The sequence below is a fragment of the Equus quagga genome, chromosome 2, assembly GCF_021613505.1.
Source record: "Equus quagga isolate Etosha38 chromosome 2, UCLA_HA_Equagga_1.0, whole genome shotgun sequence".
NCBI lineage: Eukaryota > Metazoa > Chordata > Mammalia > Perissodactyla > Equidae > Equus > Equus quagga.
Window position 1 is genome coordinate 86,839,181 of NC_060268.1, and position 20,948 is coordinate 86,860,128.

At 39.4% G+C, this 20,948-nt stretch overlaps 1 protein-coding gene across 7 annotated transcripts in view; it reads right to left on the minus strand.

The window, feature by feature from the left end:
• The window catches only part of CHD2 (chromodomain helicase DNA binding protein 2), a 112,929-nt gene that overhangs the window by 84,227 nt on the left and 7,754 nt on the right, over positions 1-20,948 (minus strand). For 3 of the 7 annotated variants that reach the window (XM_046652546.1, XM_046652545.1, XM_046652549.1), the window contains 3 exons: positions 9,902-10,133; positions 6,326-6,412; positions 4,570-4,631 (listed from right to left, as the gene is read on the minus strand). In XM_046652546.1, the coding sequence (XP_046508502.1) occupies positions 4,570-4,631; positions 6,326-6,412; positions 9,902-10,133 (381 nt within the window). Of the gene's footprint in view, positions 1-4,569; positions 4,632-6,325; positions 6,413-9,901; positions 10,134-10,357; positions 10,507-10,626; positions 10,755-11,142; positions 11,177-18,322; positions 18,434-20,948 lie in introns of those variants that run through there. The other 4 variants (XM_046652547.1, XM_046652548.1, XM_046652550.1 and 1 more) reach the window with 4 other exon arrangements.

A 20,948-nucleotide genomic window follows, 5' to 3' on the forward strand; every position in this document is an offset into this window, starting at 1 on the left:
CTAATATGAGACCGTAAAAAAACTTAGCACATCAGCTGGTCCCAAGCCTTCCTCCTAGAGAAGGAAACTGAAGCCCAGTGAGAACAAGCTGTTTGGCTACATGTCAACTCTGCAGCCCTCCTACTCTCAATCATAACCCACTGAAGACCCAAGAATCAGGAAAAATTGAAGCCAGGCCTACGTGCTGGGAGGATTTCAACAATTGGAGGCTTTAAAAGGCCTAGTTGAGTTTATGCGAATGTGTATTTGAAATTGGCTGAATTATTTTAAATTTGTTTTAATTTTCAAGAACAGGAAAAAAAAGTAAGTTAGGATCAGCAATACTAAGTAACTCTGTATAAGGGGTGAAGAGAAAAGAGGGATCGGTTACAAAAAGGTTACTTCCTGACCCTGCAGATGGACAGGGTTCTCTGGCAAGTGAAACTGCTATCCATTCCTAGGTTATTGGCTTCCTACATAAGGCAAATTTTATGAGCAAGCTTCCCTAAGCCATACATTCTAAGTCGGGCTACAATGAAGAGGAGTCCAAAATACAAGATTGTGATCAAAAATTTTTTCCTGTGTTAAAGGAGACTTGAATTGCCAGATCCAGCTCTGAGAGGGCATCAAAGGACTACACTTAAGAAAGAATCAATGGAATTTTTGCCAAAATTTTGGGAACTTGAGAGAAAAATATCAAGATTTGGCCACTGAGGCCCCAAGGCAATGTAACAGACATGAAAAAGTCAGAATACAAGTTAACTGGGTACAGTTTTCTTCCTTTATTGGGAAAAGGTGGTTGCCAGGACGCAAATCCTGAGACACACAAATCAAATCTAAACAAATGTAAAGGAGGGAATGAAGGAAAGCCATTCTAAAATAAAATGGGCCTCAACTCTGGCCAAGAGTGCCTGAGGCTTCCTATTGACTGTCTCTAAGAGCCCAAAGAAGGGAATTTCTTTCTCCTCTACTTTAGAAGGCAGACCAGGAAAAGAGGGGAACAGCTGCTTTAACTTCATTGATTTCCTGGAGAGGATGCCTTTCAGGAGCAAGTTCGAATGAAGAAAAGAAATCTGGAGCTAACAGGGATGCTCCTCCACCATGTCACAGGTTTGGGACAGACTCCCAATTCAAAACACTGGAAAGGAAGAAATAACTATGATCCTAGGAGAAAAACTTCTTTTTGGTTAAATTATCGTCAAAATATTTTTTTTAAATTCCAGCTGGGAGAAAGGGTTCTGGAACCATTATAGAGTGGCTTTAAGCATTACTGGGACCAGTATGGGTCAGCAGAAATCCTAAACAACACTTCACAAATTTGAATAACACTAATAGGTACTGCATGAAAAAGGGTTCAATCATCAAAACAGCATGAGGGGTTAAATAAAACTCAAAAATTTTGTTTGCATGACTTTAAGTCAGGGATTACAATCTCAAACACCCACTGGGGCCAACTAAGGACTGTAAATGGGGTCAAATGGAGAACTCACGGCCCAATCAAAGATTACAAAGACCACTGTTATTAAAATCAGCAACGACTGATTTTCCAAAAAGAAGTTAGAAATCTAGATTCTTATGCACCATCTCTCAATTTTCAATGGTGCCCAATAATTTGAAGAGTCTTTCAATATTGTGGAGGAATGTTATGCTGTATAACTTGTTCTAAGCTTTTAAAACACTAACTCACATTATGACTGGGGAATTAGTTCCTTGTTAAGACTGTATTCTTCAAAAATATCAATGTCGTGGGGGCCAGCCTGGTGGTGTAGTGGGTGAGTTCTAGTGCTCCACTTAGGCGGCCCCGGTTCAAGGGTTCAGATCCCAGGGGCAGAACTACACATCGCTCATGCTGCGGCAGCGTCCCACATGCAGAACAGAGGAAGACTGGCACAGACGTTAACTCAGGGACAATCTTCTTCAAGCAAAAAGAGGAAGATTGGCAACAGATGTTAGCTCAGGGCCAATCTTCCTCACCAAAAAAAATAAATAAATAAAAAATAAAAATATCTATGTCATAAAAGCAAAGAAAGGCTGTGAAAGTGCTCTAGATTAAATAAAACTGACAACTAACACAATATCTAACCTTAGACTGAATGCTGTAGTGGAGGTGGAAAAATGTTAGGAAGGACACTATTGGGTCAAGTGACAAAATGGGAATATGACAGATAAAAATGTTAAATCTATTTAGGTTAAAACTGTACTGTGCGTCCGATACAGAGCATCCTTATTCTTAGGAAATAAACACTTCAGTATTTAGGGCTAAAAGGCCATGATGTATGAATCTTAAATGGTTCAAGAAAAAATATATGGGGCTGGCCCCAGGGCCGAGTGGTTAAGTTTGCATGCTCTGCTTTGGCGGCCCAGGGTTTCCCCAGTTCAAATCCTGGGCATGGACACAGCACGGCTCATGGGGCCACACTGAGGTGGCATCCCACATGCCACAACTAGAAGGACCCACAACTAAAATATACAACTATGTACTGGGGGGCTTTGGTTAATTTTTAAAAAAAAGTTTAGGGAAAAAGCTCCTTTTAAAAACTGTTGAAATCTGTGGTACAATCTGCAGGGTTTCAGAAAAGCATTTTCCAGGGCCGGCCCGGTGGCACAGCAGTTAGGTTCACACGTTCCACTTTGGCGGCCTGGCGTTTGCCGGTTTGGATCCCAGGTTGGGACATGGCACCACTTGGCAAAAAGCCACGTTGTGGCAGACATCCCACATGTAAGTGGAGGAAGACGGACATGGATGTTAGCTCAGGGCCAGTCTTCCTCAGCAAAAAGAGGAGGATTGGTAGCAGTTAGCTCAGGGCTAATCTTCCTCAAAAAAAAAAAAAGAAAGAAAAGCATTTCCCCGTGCTAATATTTCAAAGCGTCCACTCCCTCTGAGTCTCTCTCAATTCTGAAATTCACTTGCCCACACACTCGGTTCTGCAACACTTGCTCAGATCACAGAGGGCCCCTTTAGTGCTGTGCGTTGCAACTTAAGTCTCAGCAGCTGCAGGGCTCCTCTAATTAATCTTACTAATTATAATTACCTTGACTCAGGAGAAGACCTTCCCCCAAGTCCCAGCACTCACCAGCTGCCCAGAGGGTGGCAGGAAGGGAGGCTAGCCCAGTCCCAAATAAAGAAGCATGAGGGAACTACCTCAGCTCCTGGTACGTTCCTAGGGAAGAGCCCCTAGGGGAGGCAAGCAGCATTACAGAAGACACACTCCCCTACCAGGAACTAAGAGGTTCTACTCAGGGGAAATAAAGGTCAGTGAAAGCCTCTGAGAGTAGCCACTTTGGGGAGCTTTTAGGGTTGACAGGAGAGGGAAAATAAGTATAGAAGCCAGTCAAAAGACTAAGTCTGATGTGTTATACGGTGGCTGAAAAATTGCAGGCATCTGCATACCCAGATAAGGCCATTAAAAGGGGAAGTCACAGTTTTCAAGTACAGCACCCTTTAGATCCCAGATAAGAGACCAGCAGCAGTCAGACAGTAAAGGAAGGAGCAGAAGCATGGACTTCCCAAAAGGCAAAGAGAGCACAGAGTCCCCCAAGCAGGTCCATGGCACAAAAGTCTTCTAAGATGCCAAGAAGTGCAGGTTTACATACACTTATTATTTCTCTACCTCTAACTAAATATTTAACACACAAATGAAAACTGTATGTGCTCTGGGAAGGGCAATATTAAATACCTGACTTTTCTTAGCATAGTTTCTAATAACTCTACTAGGTCGGCAGAATAAGAATTACTCTACTTTGGAGATGAAGAAATGGGTTTAAAAAACTCAAATTACTTTACCTTAGGCCAAATACTTACTAAAGATTATTAATATTTGGGAACAGCAAATATGTAACTGGGGCTTTCAATAGGGGCCATGGACAATGGTTTACCATAAGAACCCCCTGATTTGTGTGCAAAGTTTTGATATCTACATTTTTCTGAGCATACAGGCTGTAGAATTCAGATTGTCAAAGGGATCCACACCCCTCCAAAAAAGATTTTTTAATTATTTATTTGAAAGAAAAATCAACTATTTTCACCATAAGTAGAATTTTTAAAATAAATTTTAAAATGAATGTATAATCTATGTCATAAACGAATTTCACATTAAGCCCAAGAAAGAAAATTTTCTGGCTCATGAAGTGCAATATTAAAATTATACGGAAACAATAATGTGAAATTTCACACTAAAATGTACGTCCAACCAATATAATTTTGCCATGCCAACACAAAGAACAAATGAAAATGAAAAATGGAAAATCTAAATCTGTTTCTTGCTTAACTAGGATAGAATACCAAATACTTGGTTTTGCGCACATTTTTAAGAAAAAAATAACTGGGCTTATCAGATGAAATAAGCTGGGGTCTACTCCACAAAGTAGTCCCAGCACATATGGAACACCTAGATGTGTAAAACTGAGAGTCTTGGGCTTCCATTGCTGCTGCTACTGCTGCAGGTCAAGACAGACAGTAACCCAAGACAGTAAGAGACAGAAGCAGACTCTGGAACCCGGGGTAGACTGAGGACACAACGAAGGCAGTCCCAGAAATGTGGACATGTTTGAAAATACTACATTAAGTAATTTCCCCCATGGAAGACTTACTGTTTTTTCAGCTGCCTCTGGCCTCTTCTTTTTGGGCTCCCACTCTCAGAGCCGCTACTTGCCTTCAGTGTGTGAGGGGGGAAAAATGATTACAGACTTTAATTCACAGTTCTTAGGGACAACGTTATCCCCTGGTTCAACAATCTACTTGATATAACATTATTAATATGAGCTTTTAGACCGAAAAGAAACCTAAGCATTTGTCTGGTGGTGCTCACTCTTGTTTTGCTCTGAAAATTAATGTCTGTCGATTACTACTGAGTTATCTCTAACACCAGGAAATACTTCTCAGCTTGACTTCTAAAAGAGCGCAGTCCAGTAAAATTTTCTGTGATGACAACGGAAATGTTCTGCAGCTGCAATGTCCAAAAGAGGAGCCAGCAGCCACAGGTGACCACTTAGCCCCTGAAATGTGGCTACTGTGACTAAGGAATGGAATTTCTCATTTTACTTAAATATAAATTTTAAAAGCCACCTATCTAGAGGTGACCATACTGGATACTTCAGATCTAGAATATCAAACGAAAATGCCACAACATTTAGTGCACCACTAGAGATGATTACTACCAATCTATTCCATTTTAGACTCATCAAAAAGCATGTTCGGTTATGAGCCAACAGTGCTCTGCTAACAGAGCTGGGCCAGGGAGAGTTTACAGAGACATGTGAACAGCTCTTTTTCCCCAAAATTAAGCAAAATGGCAAACTATTCCTATTGCTGTTAGTTTTGTGCCCTACAGAAAATGTGTTTATCTTATAAAAAAGAGGAAAAGATTTACACAATTATGTGATTGGTTGTAACAAACATGGCTCAGTAACCTAGTCCTAGACACTGTGGGAAAAGAAAGTTAAGGAAAACCAGCTCAGAGGTCACTCAAAATAAAACACCACAAATGAAATGCAGATGTTACAGTCAATTAGATTTTTAAAATACATTAACTGAAAACCCAACTCAGTAACCTTTGGCTATTAACATTCAACTTTTATCAGAAAGATGTTATATAGTTAAGAATAGCAAGTCCTCCTAAGAATGCAGAGAGGGAACATTTCACTGAGACAAAGACCATCTCTTCAGAATGTGGTCCATAAACCTAACAGAGGTAAGAATCTACAAAAATATCACACAAACTGAGAAAGGTGGGAAAAGTCTTGATTCTATAGAAACAACAGAACGCAGTACATAACATTAATTTTAAAAATTACCAATCTATTCCATCTCTCACAATTAGATGAGAGAGTAAATATGTGTGAAACATTTTATACTGCACACTAAAAATGAACTAGGAAACCAAATTCAAAGAAATCAGATAAAATACTTAAACTCTCCTTCCTTTCTCAGAAATAAATCTGAAACTACTTCCATTGTTTCATTTGTTTACCAAGCAAGTTACTCATTTAACAAAATCGAGATTTAGAAACGAGAGATTTAAAAAAGTAAACTTCTTGCTATAATCAATTTCACTGAGAAACATAAAAAAAAAAAATGAAAACAAAAGTTTGAGGCCAGTTCTGTATAATACTCTAACACTCTACTAAAACGTTTACTATGCCATGATCCTTCTGCTGAGTTTCTTTCTTTAAAAGCCACCTGTGGCTTTTCTTGCCGTGCTAGGTTGAGAACGCTCACATTAGAGTCACTTAACTCTCAAGCCTGAAGTCCAGTCTTCATATGTAACGGTAATACATACCAGAGTCGGAAAGGATGAGGTAAGACAAGGAGTTTAAATGTATCCCCTTAAAATATTTTTTTTCTTACCTCCTCCTTAATATTAAATCGTGAAGGTTCTTGTCTGCTTCGGTTTGACCGCCTAACCCCATAAACATCAGGATATTCTTCCCACATCTGTAAAATTAATAGACCATGTGTGAATCTTTTTTCTTGACCCCCATTTACTATTTTCATTATTGGAAAATGTATTTCAATTTAAGAGAATTCAGGTAACTAAATATCAAAAGGGTTGTTCTGTTAGCTTGGTTTATGAGACAATAAAGTACTATCTTTAAAAAGAATAAGGCCCATTATCCTTGCACACATTAAAGTTTAACAACGTCTCTTCATTATTAAATGGCTATTAAACTATGGTACACTGCTCACCCATCATTAAAATATAAACTTACAGGTGAATAACATGGCAAGGTAAGAGAACAACTGCTTCCAGTAAAGACAAAGTACTTACTGATGAGTTAAGTCCTCTAACGCTTTCAGCTGCAGCTGTGACTGCACAGGGGCCCGCCTGAGAAACTCAAAAAACAGGCAGGGCCTCCTCAAGTCAAATTTGTATTCCTTTAAATTCCTTAGGACACGTAACACACCAGATACACGCTGATGAGGTATTTCTAACATTCAGCTACAAGCTCTCAGCTAGAACCACTGCCACTCTTCCTCCTATATACCTAATTTTATTCTCTAGCAGTAATTAGCCCTTTGCCGTTAAGACCTGATTTTTAGGAATAATCCTCATCAGTGATCAAAAAAGTAAAGTTTAAAGGAGGGATTAGTTGAAGAGAAAAATTTGTTTCACAATATATTAACATCATCTTATAAAAAGACTCAAACCAACAAATCTATAGAAAAAATGTAAAAGGCTCCTCCTCCTTCCATCTCTAATGATTAGAGTCTAACCCCCAGTATCCTTCCCACAGATAACTACTGCTAGTGTTCTTGCAAGGAAATCAATCACACACAGGCAAAATGAATTTCAACAGAATGTGCAACACTGAAGTGAAGATGCTTAACAGGAGTTACACACGTAGAAGAGACGCTTGAAAGCCAAGATTAGAAACGTGGGTTTGTCCTCAAAACACAGGTGACAGCTAATGTCATGAAAATATTTGGAAAGTCAGGCAAGAGGAGAAGCCACTGGCTGAAACTGGTAAAATGTGTGGAAAGTAGACCCCAAAAGACAAAACTGACGAAAGGAAACCTGGAAAAACACAATGCCACTAAGCCAAGGGAGGACATTATCAACAGTGACTTTAAAAAAAAAAAAATACCAGAGTAAGCTGAAGAAAAACAAGGCCTCAAAAGAAAAGATGTTCCAAGCAAGATGATGCAGGAATAGGCATTTTAGAACTAGAATCCAACATAATCATGTAATGCAGTGCCCTCAGTTTATAAAGGTGGAAAATCCATAACAGTCTTAGAATCATCTCAGAGTCAGAGAACAAAAGGTTCAATCCAGTTAGGAATAACCAAGTAGTAGGAAACCAGGCGAAGATGCAGCAAATGCAGCACACTGAACAAATCTGGCAGAGAAAGGAAGGAGACAAAGCTTTACACCAGCCTCGTCTGCCAACCCCCACTCCCACCCCCACCCCTTTTGGGATCTCTACTAGAGCTATGAAATTACTTTATTCAACACAAGTGTTTATGGAGCTTTTATTAACCGGGGTGGCTAAATTATTTAAATGTCACTATATCAATTAGTTTTATTCAAAAATCTCAGGCATTCAGGCTACTGTTGGGACTTTATTACAGTATACACTGTAATGCTTAATCCTAAAATCATCTTGTGTTCATATTTGTCCTTTTGAGGGCTAGTAACATCTAATTCAACTCTTCAGTGAAAAAGCTACCACGTAGCTTCTCTAACAAAAAGCCTTCTTTAGAAGTTCTCGTTTCAGAATAATTGTTAAAAGTCACAATCCAATCATTCTGACTGGCTAGTATGTCCATCTATGTATTAACTTTAACTTGTTGGAACTGATGGCTGAATTTTTAAAGTATATTTTAATATTTCTGCCTGAAGCTATACTTTTATCTTGAAATTCAGTCTTAGTGATGCTTGCTTTCTTAGTTCCCTTTTAATCTTTTTAAATGAAGTCAAATATATAATGTCTTACAGTTAAGCGTTGTGAATCCCTGATGGTCAACATGATTTCAGGAAAGTTTTAAACATACTATGCAAGTCATGGTTTCTAGGTTTTCCTTTCATCTCTCCAAGTAAAGAACTCTCCACTGTACAGAAGAAAGTTACATCCAGACTTATATTTGGTCATTATCCTTCATTCAAAAATGTGTTGCGGTCTTCTGGAAAGAGCACCCAGTGTAGAAGTACAGAGGAAAGCAGGTTCAGACATCAGGCTCTGAAGATTGCAGACCAAGGCCTTCTGCTACAGGCCTGGGTGGTAAATTTCTAAGTTTAACGACACAGCAAGATCTCCAAATGGTACTTCTACATATGCAGGGTCTTTCTGAAATGTCACCACTTGAACTGTCCCTTGTGAAAGGTCCGCAACACACTGACCAGGCAACAAGGAACAGCACTTGAGTGTCTGACGGCACTTCTCTGGTGATGAGTTAATTAGCAAGCACAACTTTCACTTTCCTGTCCCTAACACAACCATCAGCATTCCCCAACCTACCACCAGCTCCTAAGGGTCACTTACCATTAAGCAATGATTACACTAAGAACACAAGAAGTGAAATAACATAGTTAATCCCAATTCTGTCTCGAGTTAAAAGCGGCTTTATTTTTCAATTTCAGGTTTTTTGAAGCCATTCTGTAGCATTTGCAGGTAATTTAAAATTGTACTACGAAAATCTGAGTGCACAGATACAGAGATTTATATCTTAAAAGAATAAAACCTGATTTCACATAAACCTTTTAATTTCATTAAGATATTTTATTTTCAGATTTCTAAAAGCGATATTCTTTTGTATTTTCAGTGATTCAAACATAACTCACTCAAAATGGAATTTTAAAAGAACAGCTGCATTCTTATGATTAATTAAACCAAGTCATTAAATTTTCCCCAAAAGGAATGCATCCCTAAATTAGGGGATCAATTAGAAAATGCTATGCAACTCAGTTTTTGCCTTTTTTCCTTCTTTGCTGGAAGACTCTTCTCTGTTAGAGAATACCTACAGTGCCTAGGTACAGGTAATTGTTTTTCTATGGGAACTATTTCTCTTCCATTATTCAAGTAACAAAAACTGCCCTTATTCTTGGATTATAACTGTCTATCACTAAGCTTTACAAGTGCATTCCACAATCATCTGTCAATGATTCTCTCTGGTATTATTCACTATCGTATAAAAAGAAATAATTTTAACCACCTTTTTTAAAAGTTAAAAACCAAAACTATAAAAATTCGTCTTTTTCCCTCTAATTTGACGGTTCATGTCATTATTTTCCTTATAGCCCTGTTGTCTACATCAATTAGAAGAGCAGAGAGCAGTCCCCATTTGTATCCACAGACAGTATGCGATCAGAAGAGGTGGCTGCAGCTTTCATTCTCAAGATACAATAAAGAGTTTTCCACAGGAGATAAAGGGCTGCTAGCTGGTCCTAACTAGCAGCACATTTGCACTGTACAGCAAAGCAGATACCTTCTTCACATCGGCTATCCGTTCCTTCTTAGAGGCTGGCTTCTCTTTGGCTTCTGGAAGGACTGGCTGAGATTTGGAACCTGCTGATTCACTTTCAGATTCCGACTGACTCTCTGAAGATTCAGAACTGCTGTTCGACTCGCTGCCATGTCCACTTCCTGGATCGCTGCCCTGCTCACTCTCTGACTGGCTGCCTGAGTCTGAACCAGAAGCTTCTTCAGATGCTGAATGACTTAATAAAAAAAAAAAAAAAGATTTAAAAACTACCACATGAATCTGTTAAAAAAAAAAACAATCCTGGCAGTAAAATGACAGTGGATAGTAATTTAGGTAATAAAAAAAATCAAAATTTTCAAATTCACTTTTATGTTCTTATATTACAAATAATGTCATTACTATCGTTCTCAACATCCCTAATAGCTACCAGTTCCTGAGTGTTCATATGATGCCACATACCAGCTAATTTATATAGATTAATTAGCTCCTTTACAAAAACTCAGAAAGGGGATATTATTTTCCCTTTCATTCAGATGAGGAAAAACTGACACTCAGGAGTTAAGTAACTCTCCCAAGACAACACAGGTAGGATTTGAAACGAAGCCAATCTGTCCGAAGCCACTAAGTCTTATTTGTTCATTATCAGTCCCTCCCATCCTCAAGACAAAAACAAAAACAAAAGGAAAAAAAAAACATAACAGAAAAAAAACAAACCAAGGCAGAGTTACCCAAAAGGTAAAACTGCAATCTGGTTGCAATTATCCAATCAGTGGTTCTCAACAATAGGCGCAAATTAGGCTCATCTGGGGGGCTATATAAAAATATGTACACATTAACCCCCAAAGCAGAGGTCCAGCCTTGGAATCTCCCGCAGTGAGTCCCAGATCTAGCAGACTCTACAGAACAAAATAAACAAAAAGCATTCTGATTCGACTGTGAATGCCTAATCCAATAAAGACTGCTATCGCTCCCACATATCTCCGCCCTTCCTCATTCCAAACACTCCCCAGGAAAAGCAACCTAAGTAAGCAATGAGAGCCAAACAACTGGAAGGCTGTGGGAAGATCAAGTATCAACCTTCGGAGCTGAGAAGACAATACACCCTCCCCATTCTCGCAGTGAAAAAGCAATTCAGGGGCATGCTAGTAGGAATGAAGATACCTGAAAGGGAAAAGACCGAAAGTTGATGGACTCTACAGAAAAGGAGGTGGACAGCTCACTCAACAATTTTGCTTAAAAACTACCTTTTCATTTAGGAGGGGCAGAGCACAGAAGGGGAGGCAGTGGCAACCCAGAACCTAGAGGAACATTAACTTAACAGAAAGGTCCTTGAGTTTAGCAACCAGGAAATGAAAGATACATGGCATGAAGCCAGAAAGGGTCAAGAAGGGAGGCTTCATATTTACCACCACTGTACCTTCCAAACTAGGAATGAGGTCATATCACTTGACAAACACGTCCACAGAACGAACAGGGCAGTACACTGGAAACTGGCATCAAGCCCAAATTCCCACGGTGATCCAGGGTAAGTAAGGACATTACACTGCAAGGGCCTTTCAGTTAAGATGAGGAAGAAATGAGAATAATGAGGGGAAGGGAGGAGGGAAGGGAAAAACCATGCATTAATTGTCTGATCATCGAATAGGTAACCTGGCGCCGCATGAACTACTTTATATGAATGCTTATTCCCCATAACAACACCATTAGGCATTATCACCCCCATGAGAAGGAGGAAACAGAGATGTTTTAAGTAATGTGGTCAACGACAAAACCAGAAAGTGTAAGGGTGGGGGGATGGCAGGGATTCCTCCCCAAGTCTGGCTCTCAAGCCCATATTCTACTTTACCACAGGGGTTCAAAACCTTGAGAGACTCAAAAAATAAATCTTAGTCCTGTTAAACAACCTTCAAAACCAGTCAGGCATCCCTGTAAGTGTGCTCAACACTTCAGGGCCTCATTATACTTCCTCACTCCCTGGCCCTTTGCACAGTTAAAGCAGACTGGTCTAAGTCTTAGGCATCAACAGTCATTCCGTCTCCACCTCTGACCCATCAGAAGGCAGTCACCAGGCAAGAGAAAAGAAAGAGGAAGGCTGGACAGTACAGTTAAAAAGCGCAAGCTCTGGCATCCGTGGCTTGGGTCTCAGTCCTAGATCATCTTGGGCCTGTGCAACCTCTTAACCTGTGCCATCCTCTGTGACTACCTGTAGGGTCATGAGAGCATCAAATGACAGCTCTGAAAGCAGCACTCTATAAATGCCAAAGCCTTACCCAAACATTAGAAATTCTAGAATTTCACATCCAAGCTTAGATTCTAACACAGAGTCCTCGCCAGCTAGCAACCATCGGTGAGTCAGCACCACAAAATCCAAGGCACTAGTTGGAATTTATTGGTTTTGCCTCCACCATTTGCTCGCTGACAGAAAGGTACAGAGGCAGCGCCAAAATTTCCTTATAAGTAAGGAATTTAGAAAGGGCAGTCTACTTGAAAGGTGTGTTAGGGATATACCTGGAAGCTACATTTATACAGCCAAAGCAGCCGAGTACTTGAAGAGACCTGAAAGATTAGGGAGCTAGCGATGCCCACATCCTCCAGGCTACCCTGGGCATGGGCTACGGTAACATCCAATCTCAGCACACCCCATGAAACCTGGCCTTTGCCAACTTCTCAAGACTCATCTCTGACCCATTCCTTCCCCTCACCCCCACTACTCCAGCCATTCTGAACCACCTGTAGAACAGAAAGCCCTAGTATTGCTAATCTCCAGCCTATGCTTATGCATCAAGCTAAATACTTCTCTAATTCTTGAGGCCTCGGATGTTACCCTTCTGTAGGAAAATATCCTTTGCACTCACCAATCCTAAAATTGGTGCCTATTATAAAAATGGTGCCTTCCATAATACTCCATCACAGCATCTCTGTCATAGCAGTTACTACCACTGGCAACTGAAAATTGGCAGCCTCGTTTCAGAGTTTGAGCTGCAACCAGCATAGTCTGCTGGTTCTCCTCCCTTATAGCAATGACACACATCCTGGCCCAGAAGACTGACTCCAAAGCCCCACTTGTGAAGATCTACACTACTTTGCCTCCCCTTTGTCACATTCTATACAGGTAATTTGGTCACTTGTCGACCTCCCCAAAACACCTGAGAGCTAAGTCGTCGTCTCTGCCACTCCCTGTGCATTGTATACTAGAGAAGAGAATGGAAAGGGGTATTTAGTGACTTCGCTGGAATATGCAGTCTTTTCTAAAGCCTTTTGAACGAATGGTTTAGTTTTTTAACTACTATAATGCTTAACTCCAGACAAGAGATTAAGTCTGGAATCATATTCTGGCAATCACCACCAACTAAAATTGTCACAGGACCACAGTATGGTTGCCGTGAAATATAAAACATTCCGACAACAAGACGAAAAACCTTCAACTACAAACTTAAAGGACCAGAAAGCCACAAAAAAAGCAGTTAGTCTGCTAAAGATAACTAGAACAGCCTGGTTAGCTAGAAATTCTTGTAGTGTTTTGTGCTGAAAAGCAGTAATCACTGCAGATATGACCGAAATGTCCAATGCCAATACCCACGTCAGAGTACATGGAAACGTCTGAAGACCTCAATCCCTTCAGACTGCCTCATAGTATGAGACACTACGTTTTATTTAGTCTGTCCCCTATTAATGAGACTTTTAGGTTATTTTCAAGTTGTTCACTTAACCAATAAGCTACAAATATCCTTGATATATTTCCATATTTCTGTATTTCTGAGTAGAATATTTAGATTTCCAAATTGTTCACTGTAAACCAATAAACTCATAAGTAACCTTGTATATGCCTTCTTGTGCAGCTCTGTATTTCTGCATTTGTGGAGAGCAACCTCTAGAAATGTAACAATGGGTACAGCACTTTTTAGGTAAAAAACAGCCATATTTCTATCAGCACATATCTATGTGCATAAAAGCATTTTAATCACCAAATTGCTAATAGTGTTTCATTCTGTTGGATGGGTTATCTGAAGTACACTAGTGGATCCCATGAACTACTTGTGTAACTCCAAGAAAAAACCACTTAGTAACTATGAAAATCAAACCCAAGAAAAGATGAACATCAAATTCACAGATGTGCTTATCTCTGGGCGTTGAGGGAGGCAGATGTGATCAGAGAATGATACTGGTGACATTTTATGACTGAAGGTCAGTGGTGAGTTCATAGTTGTTCATTATGTAAGTGTTAATCTTTTTAACGTTAACATAGTTAATAAATCCAATCAAAGAGCCTAATTCAAGGCAAGGGATATAAGTATCCCAACCCTACACAAAAGGAGCTAAAGATTTCAGAGAGAGCAGGCCTATTTATTTTTGGAACCAGTAAGTCAGATTTAATAGACTTAAAATACTATTTAGGGGAAAAAGGTTTTTTAAAAAAGTACTAATAAAGGTACAGCAATTAATGTGTATACTTCTCCTAGAAGTTCCTAAACGTTGAAATGGAAAAGGAATATTAAAAAAAAAAAACCTATAAATATCTCCACATTTAAGGCACTGATGGTCTAATTACTCCCTCAAAGGACAAGGTATTTCCTGAAATATTGTGCAGATTTGCTATTAATGCCTAATTATAATACTAGATACTATTAATACTAAATTATAGGTTGCAATATTGATTTAAAATAGATGTGGAAAGTCCACAAGACTGACAAAAAGAGGGAGTTAGTGGGTGAGGAGTCCTTTAAGCTTTCACATAAGCCAAACAGTAATAAAATTACCTGATTTCCAATGGCATTATAGTTATAAGGCAATTAAAAACGGAATTTTCAGAAATGATTATCTACCATACATATAGAATTGTCATAAAAAGAAGTTAACCTGAAAATTACTCACAACCTAAGTTGCAAACAATCACTACCAGGGAAATACAATGCAAAAATAAAGGGACTCAAGTCAAAACTGGGATTTTAGATTCCAAAAGAAAATAAATGCTTATTTTTTTTTTTAAAGATTTTATTTTTTCCTTTTTCTCCCCAAAGACCCCCGGTACATAGTTGTGTATTCCTCGTTGTGGGTTCTTCTAGTTGTGGCATAGTGGGACGCTGCCTCAGCGTGGTCTGATGAGCAGTGCCATGTCCGCGCCCAGGATTCGAACCAACGAAACACTGGGCCGCCTGCAGCGGAGCGCGCGAACTTAACCACTCGGCCACGGGGCCAGCCCCATAAATGCTTATTTTTAAAAACAAAGTATCATTTCTTTTCAGTTGTGGATAAGGATTTGGTATGTCTCCACAATCCTGTTTGAAGTAGGCAAAAATGAAGTGATTAAGCATTTCTTACAACTGGACTTTGAAAGCAAGCAGCATTAACAGCTATTGTACCATTTATAAGTTTTAACAGCCGTTTCCCAAGTGGCCACAAGAGGGCAGCACAGCAACACCTCACTGAATAGAACGAGCCTGTGGCTTCCCTGCCCAAGAGCTGCCATTTCAGCGCTTCGGTGGTGGTGATTTTCCTAAACTTACAAAATGGCTGAACTTCTTGGCAGAGCATGTTTTGTTATTGTTGGTGGTGATGGTAAAAATGCAAAGCAATCTAGATTAGAATTCCATAAAATTTATTTCCAGACTAAGCTCTATCAATGAGCTAATATTTATGGAGTACTTATACGTGAGTATATGCAGAAATTCTCTAATCCTCACAACAACCCTGTAAGACAAATTATCCACATTTTACAGAAAGGACTTAGCCCAAGTGTGTGTATATGACGTCATCCCCCACCCTCCGAGTCTGAATTGTGGAATCCACGCTATTGACCTCTAAGTGGTATTGCTGTCCCGTCATACATACACTCTTCAGTTAAACAGATTATTAAGCCACCCAGGGCTGATGCAGAACAATTCCTTTTCAGTCACTTCTGTGTGTCTTCAGAGGATAGAAAGACAAAGATCATTAAGTCATGAGTTTCCTATTGATACAGAATACTGGATGTCATTCCTTAAATAAATGGAACTGCATCTTTAAGACCTCCTCCACCTCTCGTTCTTGTCCTATGATTCTAAAGAATAAGCTTCATTATAAATGGTTAAAAGACAAGTAACAGATTGAGAAAAGAAATTTCAGTGTATACACAACAAAAGAATTAAACAACATATGAAAAATTACATATCAAAGAAAAATCTAATAGAAACTGGGCAGAGGAAATGGACAAGCAAATACAGAAACAAGACTGCAATGGCCAATAAACTTATGAAAAGGTAATTAAACCTCACTGGTAATTTGGGAAATGTATATTCCACCAGATTATTTTACACTCATCTGCTTTGCAGAAATTAAAAAGTCTGATAATGTTAAATGATGGTGAGAAAGTAGGGAAAATAGTACTCATATACCGTTATCGAAAAAGCAATCAGTAGAGGCTCTGGGAAGCAATTTGGAATTATCCACTAAACTTCAAAATATGCATATGAATCACGTAATCCAATCTGTGTGTATATAACCTACGACAAATTATCACACTCATGAGGACGCGGGGAGTATAAAAATGGCCAAAGCTCTGCTCATAAGATCAACAAAAGTCATCTAAACGTCCATGAATGAAAATCTAAAAATAAAATGTGAAATAGTCATACTATGTAATTAACAACAGGTAGACTAGGGACGAAGTAGATCTATAAATATCAACATGACAATTTCAAAGCTATTTTTAAAACACAAAATACATTACATGAACCATGCACGTTTTCAAAATGCCAAGTTCATGAAAGTAAGAAAAAGGAGTAAACCAAATTTTAACTATATCTTATTTAAAACTTTTATTGTATTCTTTGAATATTTATGAATTTTTCAAAAAACAGCTATTCTTCTAACATTGCAGAATTGATGAGTATTCAGGAGTCGACGTTTCTAGGATTCACCAGTTCTTCTGTAAGTTACTCTAACACTGGTAACACTAGGGATCCTCTTTCCAGAAAAAGGCACACGTATAAGAAAAAAGGCACACAAAAATAGTTTCAGGGGGTAAAAAGCCAAGTCCCATGGGTACCTCCCAGATTAAGAAAGCCAGTGGTAACAAGGAGAAAAAAATCTACCTTTAATAAGCATGTTTCCAAAATTCCAACCAGTGTCAGGCAGAAGTCACCTAATCTTTATCACGTTCCTTCTGCTCCCCTATAACCAATAAACATTTGAGTAGTCCTAAACAGTTTAGGAAGCATCAAACAAATGGCACCCAAACATACATACCATGAGGGAAAAATGAATTATAGCAAGCAGCCTGGGTAAGGTACAGACTGGCTAACTGTTTCACAAACACCCAATCCAGATCTGGCAATGTACTAAGATTATGCAAAGGACAGGGTAAGTTTTCTTCGCAGGTAAGAACGTGAAAGACTTCTGTAACCCACCAAGCAGTAAAAAGCATGTACGAGGGGAAAAGCTCTCCTCATAATCCACCATGTCGAGTGATGTATTTACATCCCTTTAGAACCCTGAGGACAGATGGACTAGTTTGACAGAGTTCCTTTCCGCCCTTTGAGTCCTGTCTTTCCTTATTAACTTCTAGGCTATAATCTTCAGACTTTTAGAAGACAGCAACCCTGTCTTATAAAGGAGACCTAAGAGGTCTGGATACTAACTTCAATAGTAAGTGGTACTCATGCTCACAGAGTCAGAGGAAGTAAGTGGATCCCTGGAGGAGGCCACATAAAACAAACAGGAAAGGTAAGGGCCACAACTTTCTTAGTCACAACCAACATTCACTGTGGCAAGCACTTTGCTAAACATTTTAGACCACAGTTTCTCAAGCGCAGCCTTATTGACGTTTTGGGCCAAATAATTCTTTGTTGTGGCGGGCTGTCCTGGGTGTTGTAGGATGACAGTTAGCAGCATCCCTAGCCTCTACCCACTAGATGCCAGTTGCACCCCAGCTCCAACCAAAACTACTTCCCGACACTGCTAAAAGTCGGGGGGGAGAGGGTCCTCTAGTCTAAAACGACTGCTTCTGAAGCATTATTTTATTTAATTCTAACTTTCCTTAGGCACATATACTATACCCTTATTCCTAGCTTAAAAAATGAAGAAACAAGCTCAGAGGTTCCTGCTCAAGATTCTATAGGGAAAAAGCAGCAGAACAGAGACCCAAAATCCTGTCCCATTAGCCCTTATTTCCCAAATCTGCCTCAGTACAAGAATCAACCAAGGTTGTAGTTCAACATACAGAGTCCTGGGCACCACCCCAGAACAAAGGAGTTCAAACTTCCAGGCAAGCAGCCTGAGAATATGTTTAACAAGCACCCCAGGTGATCCTCAGCAAGTAAATTTGGGGACCTAAATGCCCACATAAAGCTACACTCAGAGGGACAAACTTTTTCCTTAATCAAGTGAGAGAAATGGACCACTCCAAAAATTTGACACATCACCCTCTCCCCCCAAATTACTACTTACCAGCCACATGCTGCCTCTATTTGGATGTCAATTACCTCCATTGGAACGGAAGACATACTCCAGTTATTTAAGATTTTTAACACCCACCACACTCAAGAACTATTTCTCTACAGGGCACATCTATAGAAGTGTTCCCACCCCTGGCTATGCAACAGACCCACCGAGAGCACTTCTGACAATTTGATTCTCCCCTACCCCACCCTACTACTACATAAGCCCTAAATCCAATCAGGTGTGGGCCTGGTTTTTATAATTCTCAAGTGATTCTGATGCAAAGCCTATTTGGGAACTAAGTTTGGAAACTAAGTTTAGAACAGACCAACAAATTAGAAGCCAAATCTTCATGAACTGTCGACACATACAAAGTGCATGAGGACAAAGATCTTCTGGGGTCTCCAGTACCTCCCTCTCACTCACCCACCTTCCCTCGTGCTTCCTCCAACTACCCCCATGGGAATCACTTCAGCAGCTACATTTTAAGGAATTTTTTAAGTAAAAATTGAACAGCACAGTGTTTCTGGCATCAATCACACCTACCATGCAATGTGATTTTGAGTTTTCGGTTTCTTTAAAATGCAAAGTTTTTTAAGAGAAGCAGAGTTTGAAATTATTCTAGATTTTTACTATTTTCCCCAAACTGCTACATAGTTTCCTCTTACCCATCTAATTTTACAGCAACTTTTGACGAGATGCTTAAGTGATCCTGGAGCCAAACTGCCAGTGTTTGAATCCAATTCCACCATTTATTCCCCCTTGTGCCTCAGTTTCCTATCAACAAAGTAGGGATGATAATCATACCTACCCTCATAGACTTGTTGGGAAGATTACTCAAATGAACGCATACGAAAGACTGAGAACGAGGTCCAGGCTCACTGGAGGCACTATGAATGATAGCTACTACTGGGTCTTGCCAAAGCAATCAACTGTTTTCACTGAAACATCTCTCACAATCATTTGTCTATTGGTTTCTATTTAATTGAAAGGCAAAATTACAATAACAACCAACATAAACAAATTTGAGAAGTATCTACAGATCTTTAAGTATACAACTCCAGTGAAACAACAGAACGGCTATGGGTATAAAAGAGCTCAGCGGGATGGAGGACCACCGACAGACCTTCAAAGGAAGAGAGCTTGGCGACAGTTAATTTGGGGAGTTAGTTAACCATAAGAAGGTCGCTAGCATTTCTGCTACACTAACTCTCACATTAAATAAAATATTCAGGGGGAAAAAAACGTTAAACCAATGCCTGACACAGAGTAAGCACTCAATAAAATGTAAATCTACTCTGGTCTTTTTCTATAAAATGTTAACCCCATGTTGTTTTCCTTCATGATAAATCCAACATAAAAGATTACCAGCATTACAGGCAGTGCCAGACTTAGAAATAACCCATGAAAATGTGATACCCTGAAGTTTATTGTCATATTCTATTCTTTTTTTTAAAATGCTGGTTACAACTCACAACCTACCAATGGGTGACAATCATCACTCTAAATAACCGCCCCACAGTACAGCCCATGTCCACAGCTGTAGCCTTTGGTTTTACACAGCTACCAGTATCCGCTACAGGGAAAGGGAGTTCTGAATGGAATGTAACTGCATTCAAAGTTAATTCTGGAACTCAAACTTTTGGAGGTATCTAAAAAGAGTTTAAATAGAGAATTACAATAAGGAGGGGAGACCACTAGAAATTAAAGCAACTAGGGCAGGAATTCAGAAATCTTGGAGTGAAAAAATTCCATCAGCATACACATTTTAAGGTATGATAAAAGCTAGATCTGGCATGGCATTTAATACCAAACTCTTCCTCTTCCATCAAGCATACAACTCCCCTCATCAGCACCCTACCTGCCGTTGCTTTCAGACCTACTTCCAGACCTCTAAACTGTGGCTTCAAGCTGTTGTTAAAACTGCCCTTGCAAGGGGATGGAGAAAATCGGACAGGCAATGGAAAGACCAAGGGTTAGAAAAGAATGTAAGGACAAGAAGTGCTCCATGCTCCAACAGAGATTCAAACACGTGGAGACACTTGCAAACATATGTAACACACGAAAATTTAAAACACATGGGGAGCTTTGAAAAATTAACTCAATCCTGGAGGTTGGCCTGGACACTGGTATTTTTAGAAGCTCTCCAAGGTCTGATACAGGAACAAAAAATAGGAACTCAAGTAACACATAAGCCAAAAGGAAAGGAGGGAAGTAGAGGAAACCAAAAAACACAAATCTTGGGACCATAGTTCTAACAGAATAAACTGAACTTTAGGCATTATGCTAAATCAAATATACGGCGCTATAATGAAGACTGATTACTAAAAGCAAGCTACAGCCAAGAACATATTGCTTGTAAATATTACTTCAGTTACATTTACATCCAAATAGTCCCACACCTTGGTATTCATTATTCATTATTTTGTACAGCTTGAGAGGGCAAATGAGGCAGAGGGTAAACCAGGGCAATAATTACTAGCTCCAGAAGAGGGAAAAAAGGTATCTACTCAGAGTGACTGCCAAGAGTCGGGCTATGTATGACTCATGCAAAAAGCTGTTCCTGTCCAGAAAGAATCATATGCTCCCTTCAAAAGGCTGGCTTTCTCAGAAAAAAATTCTAGAAGAGGATTAA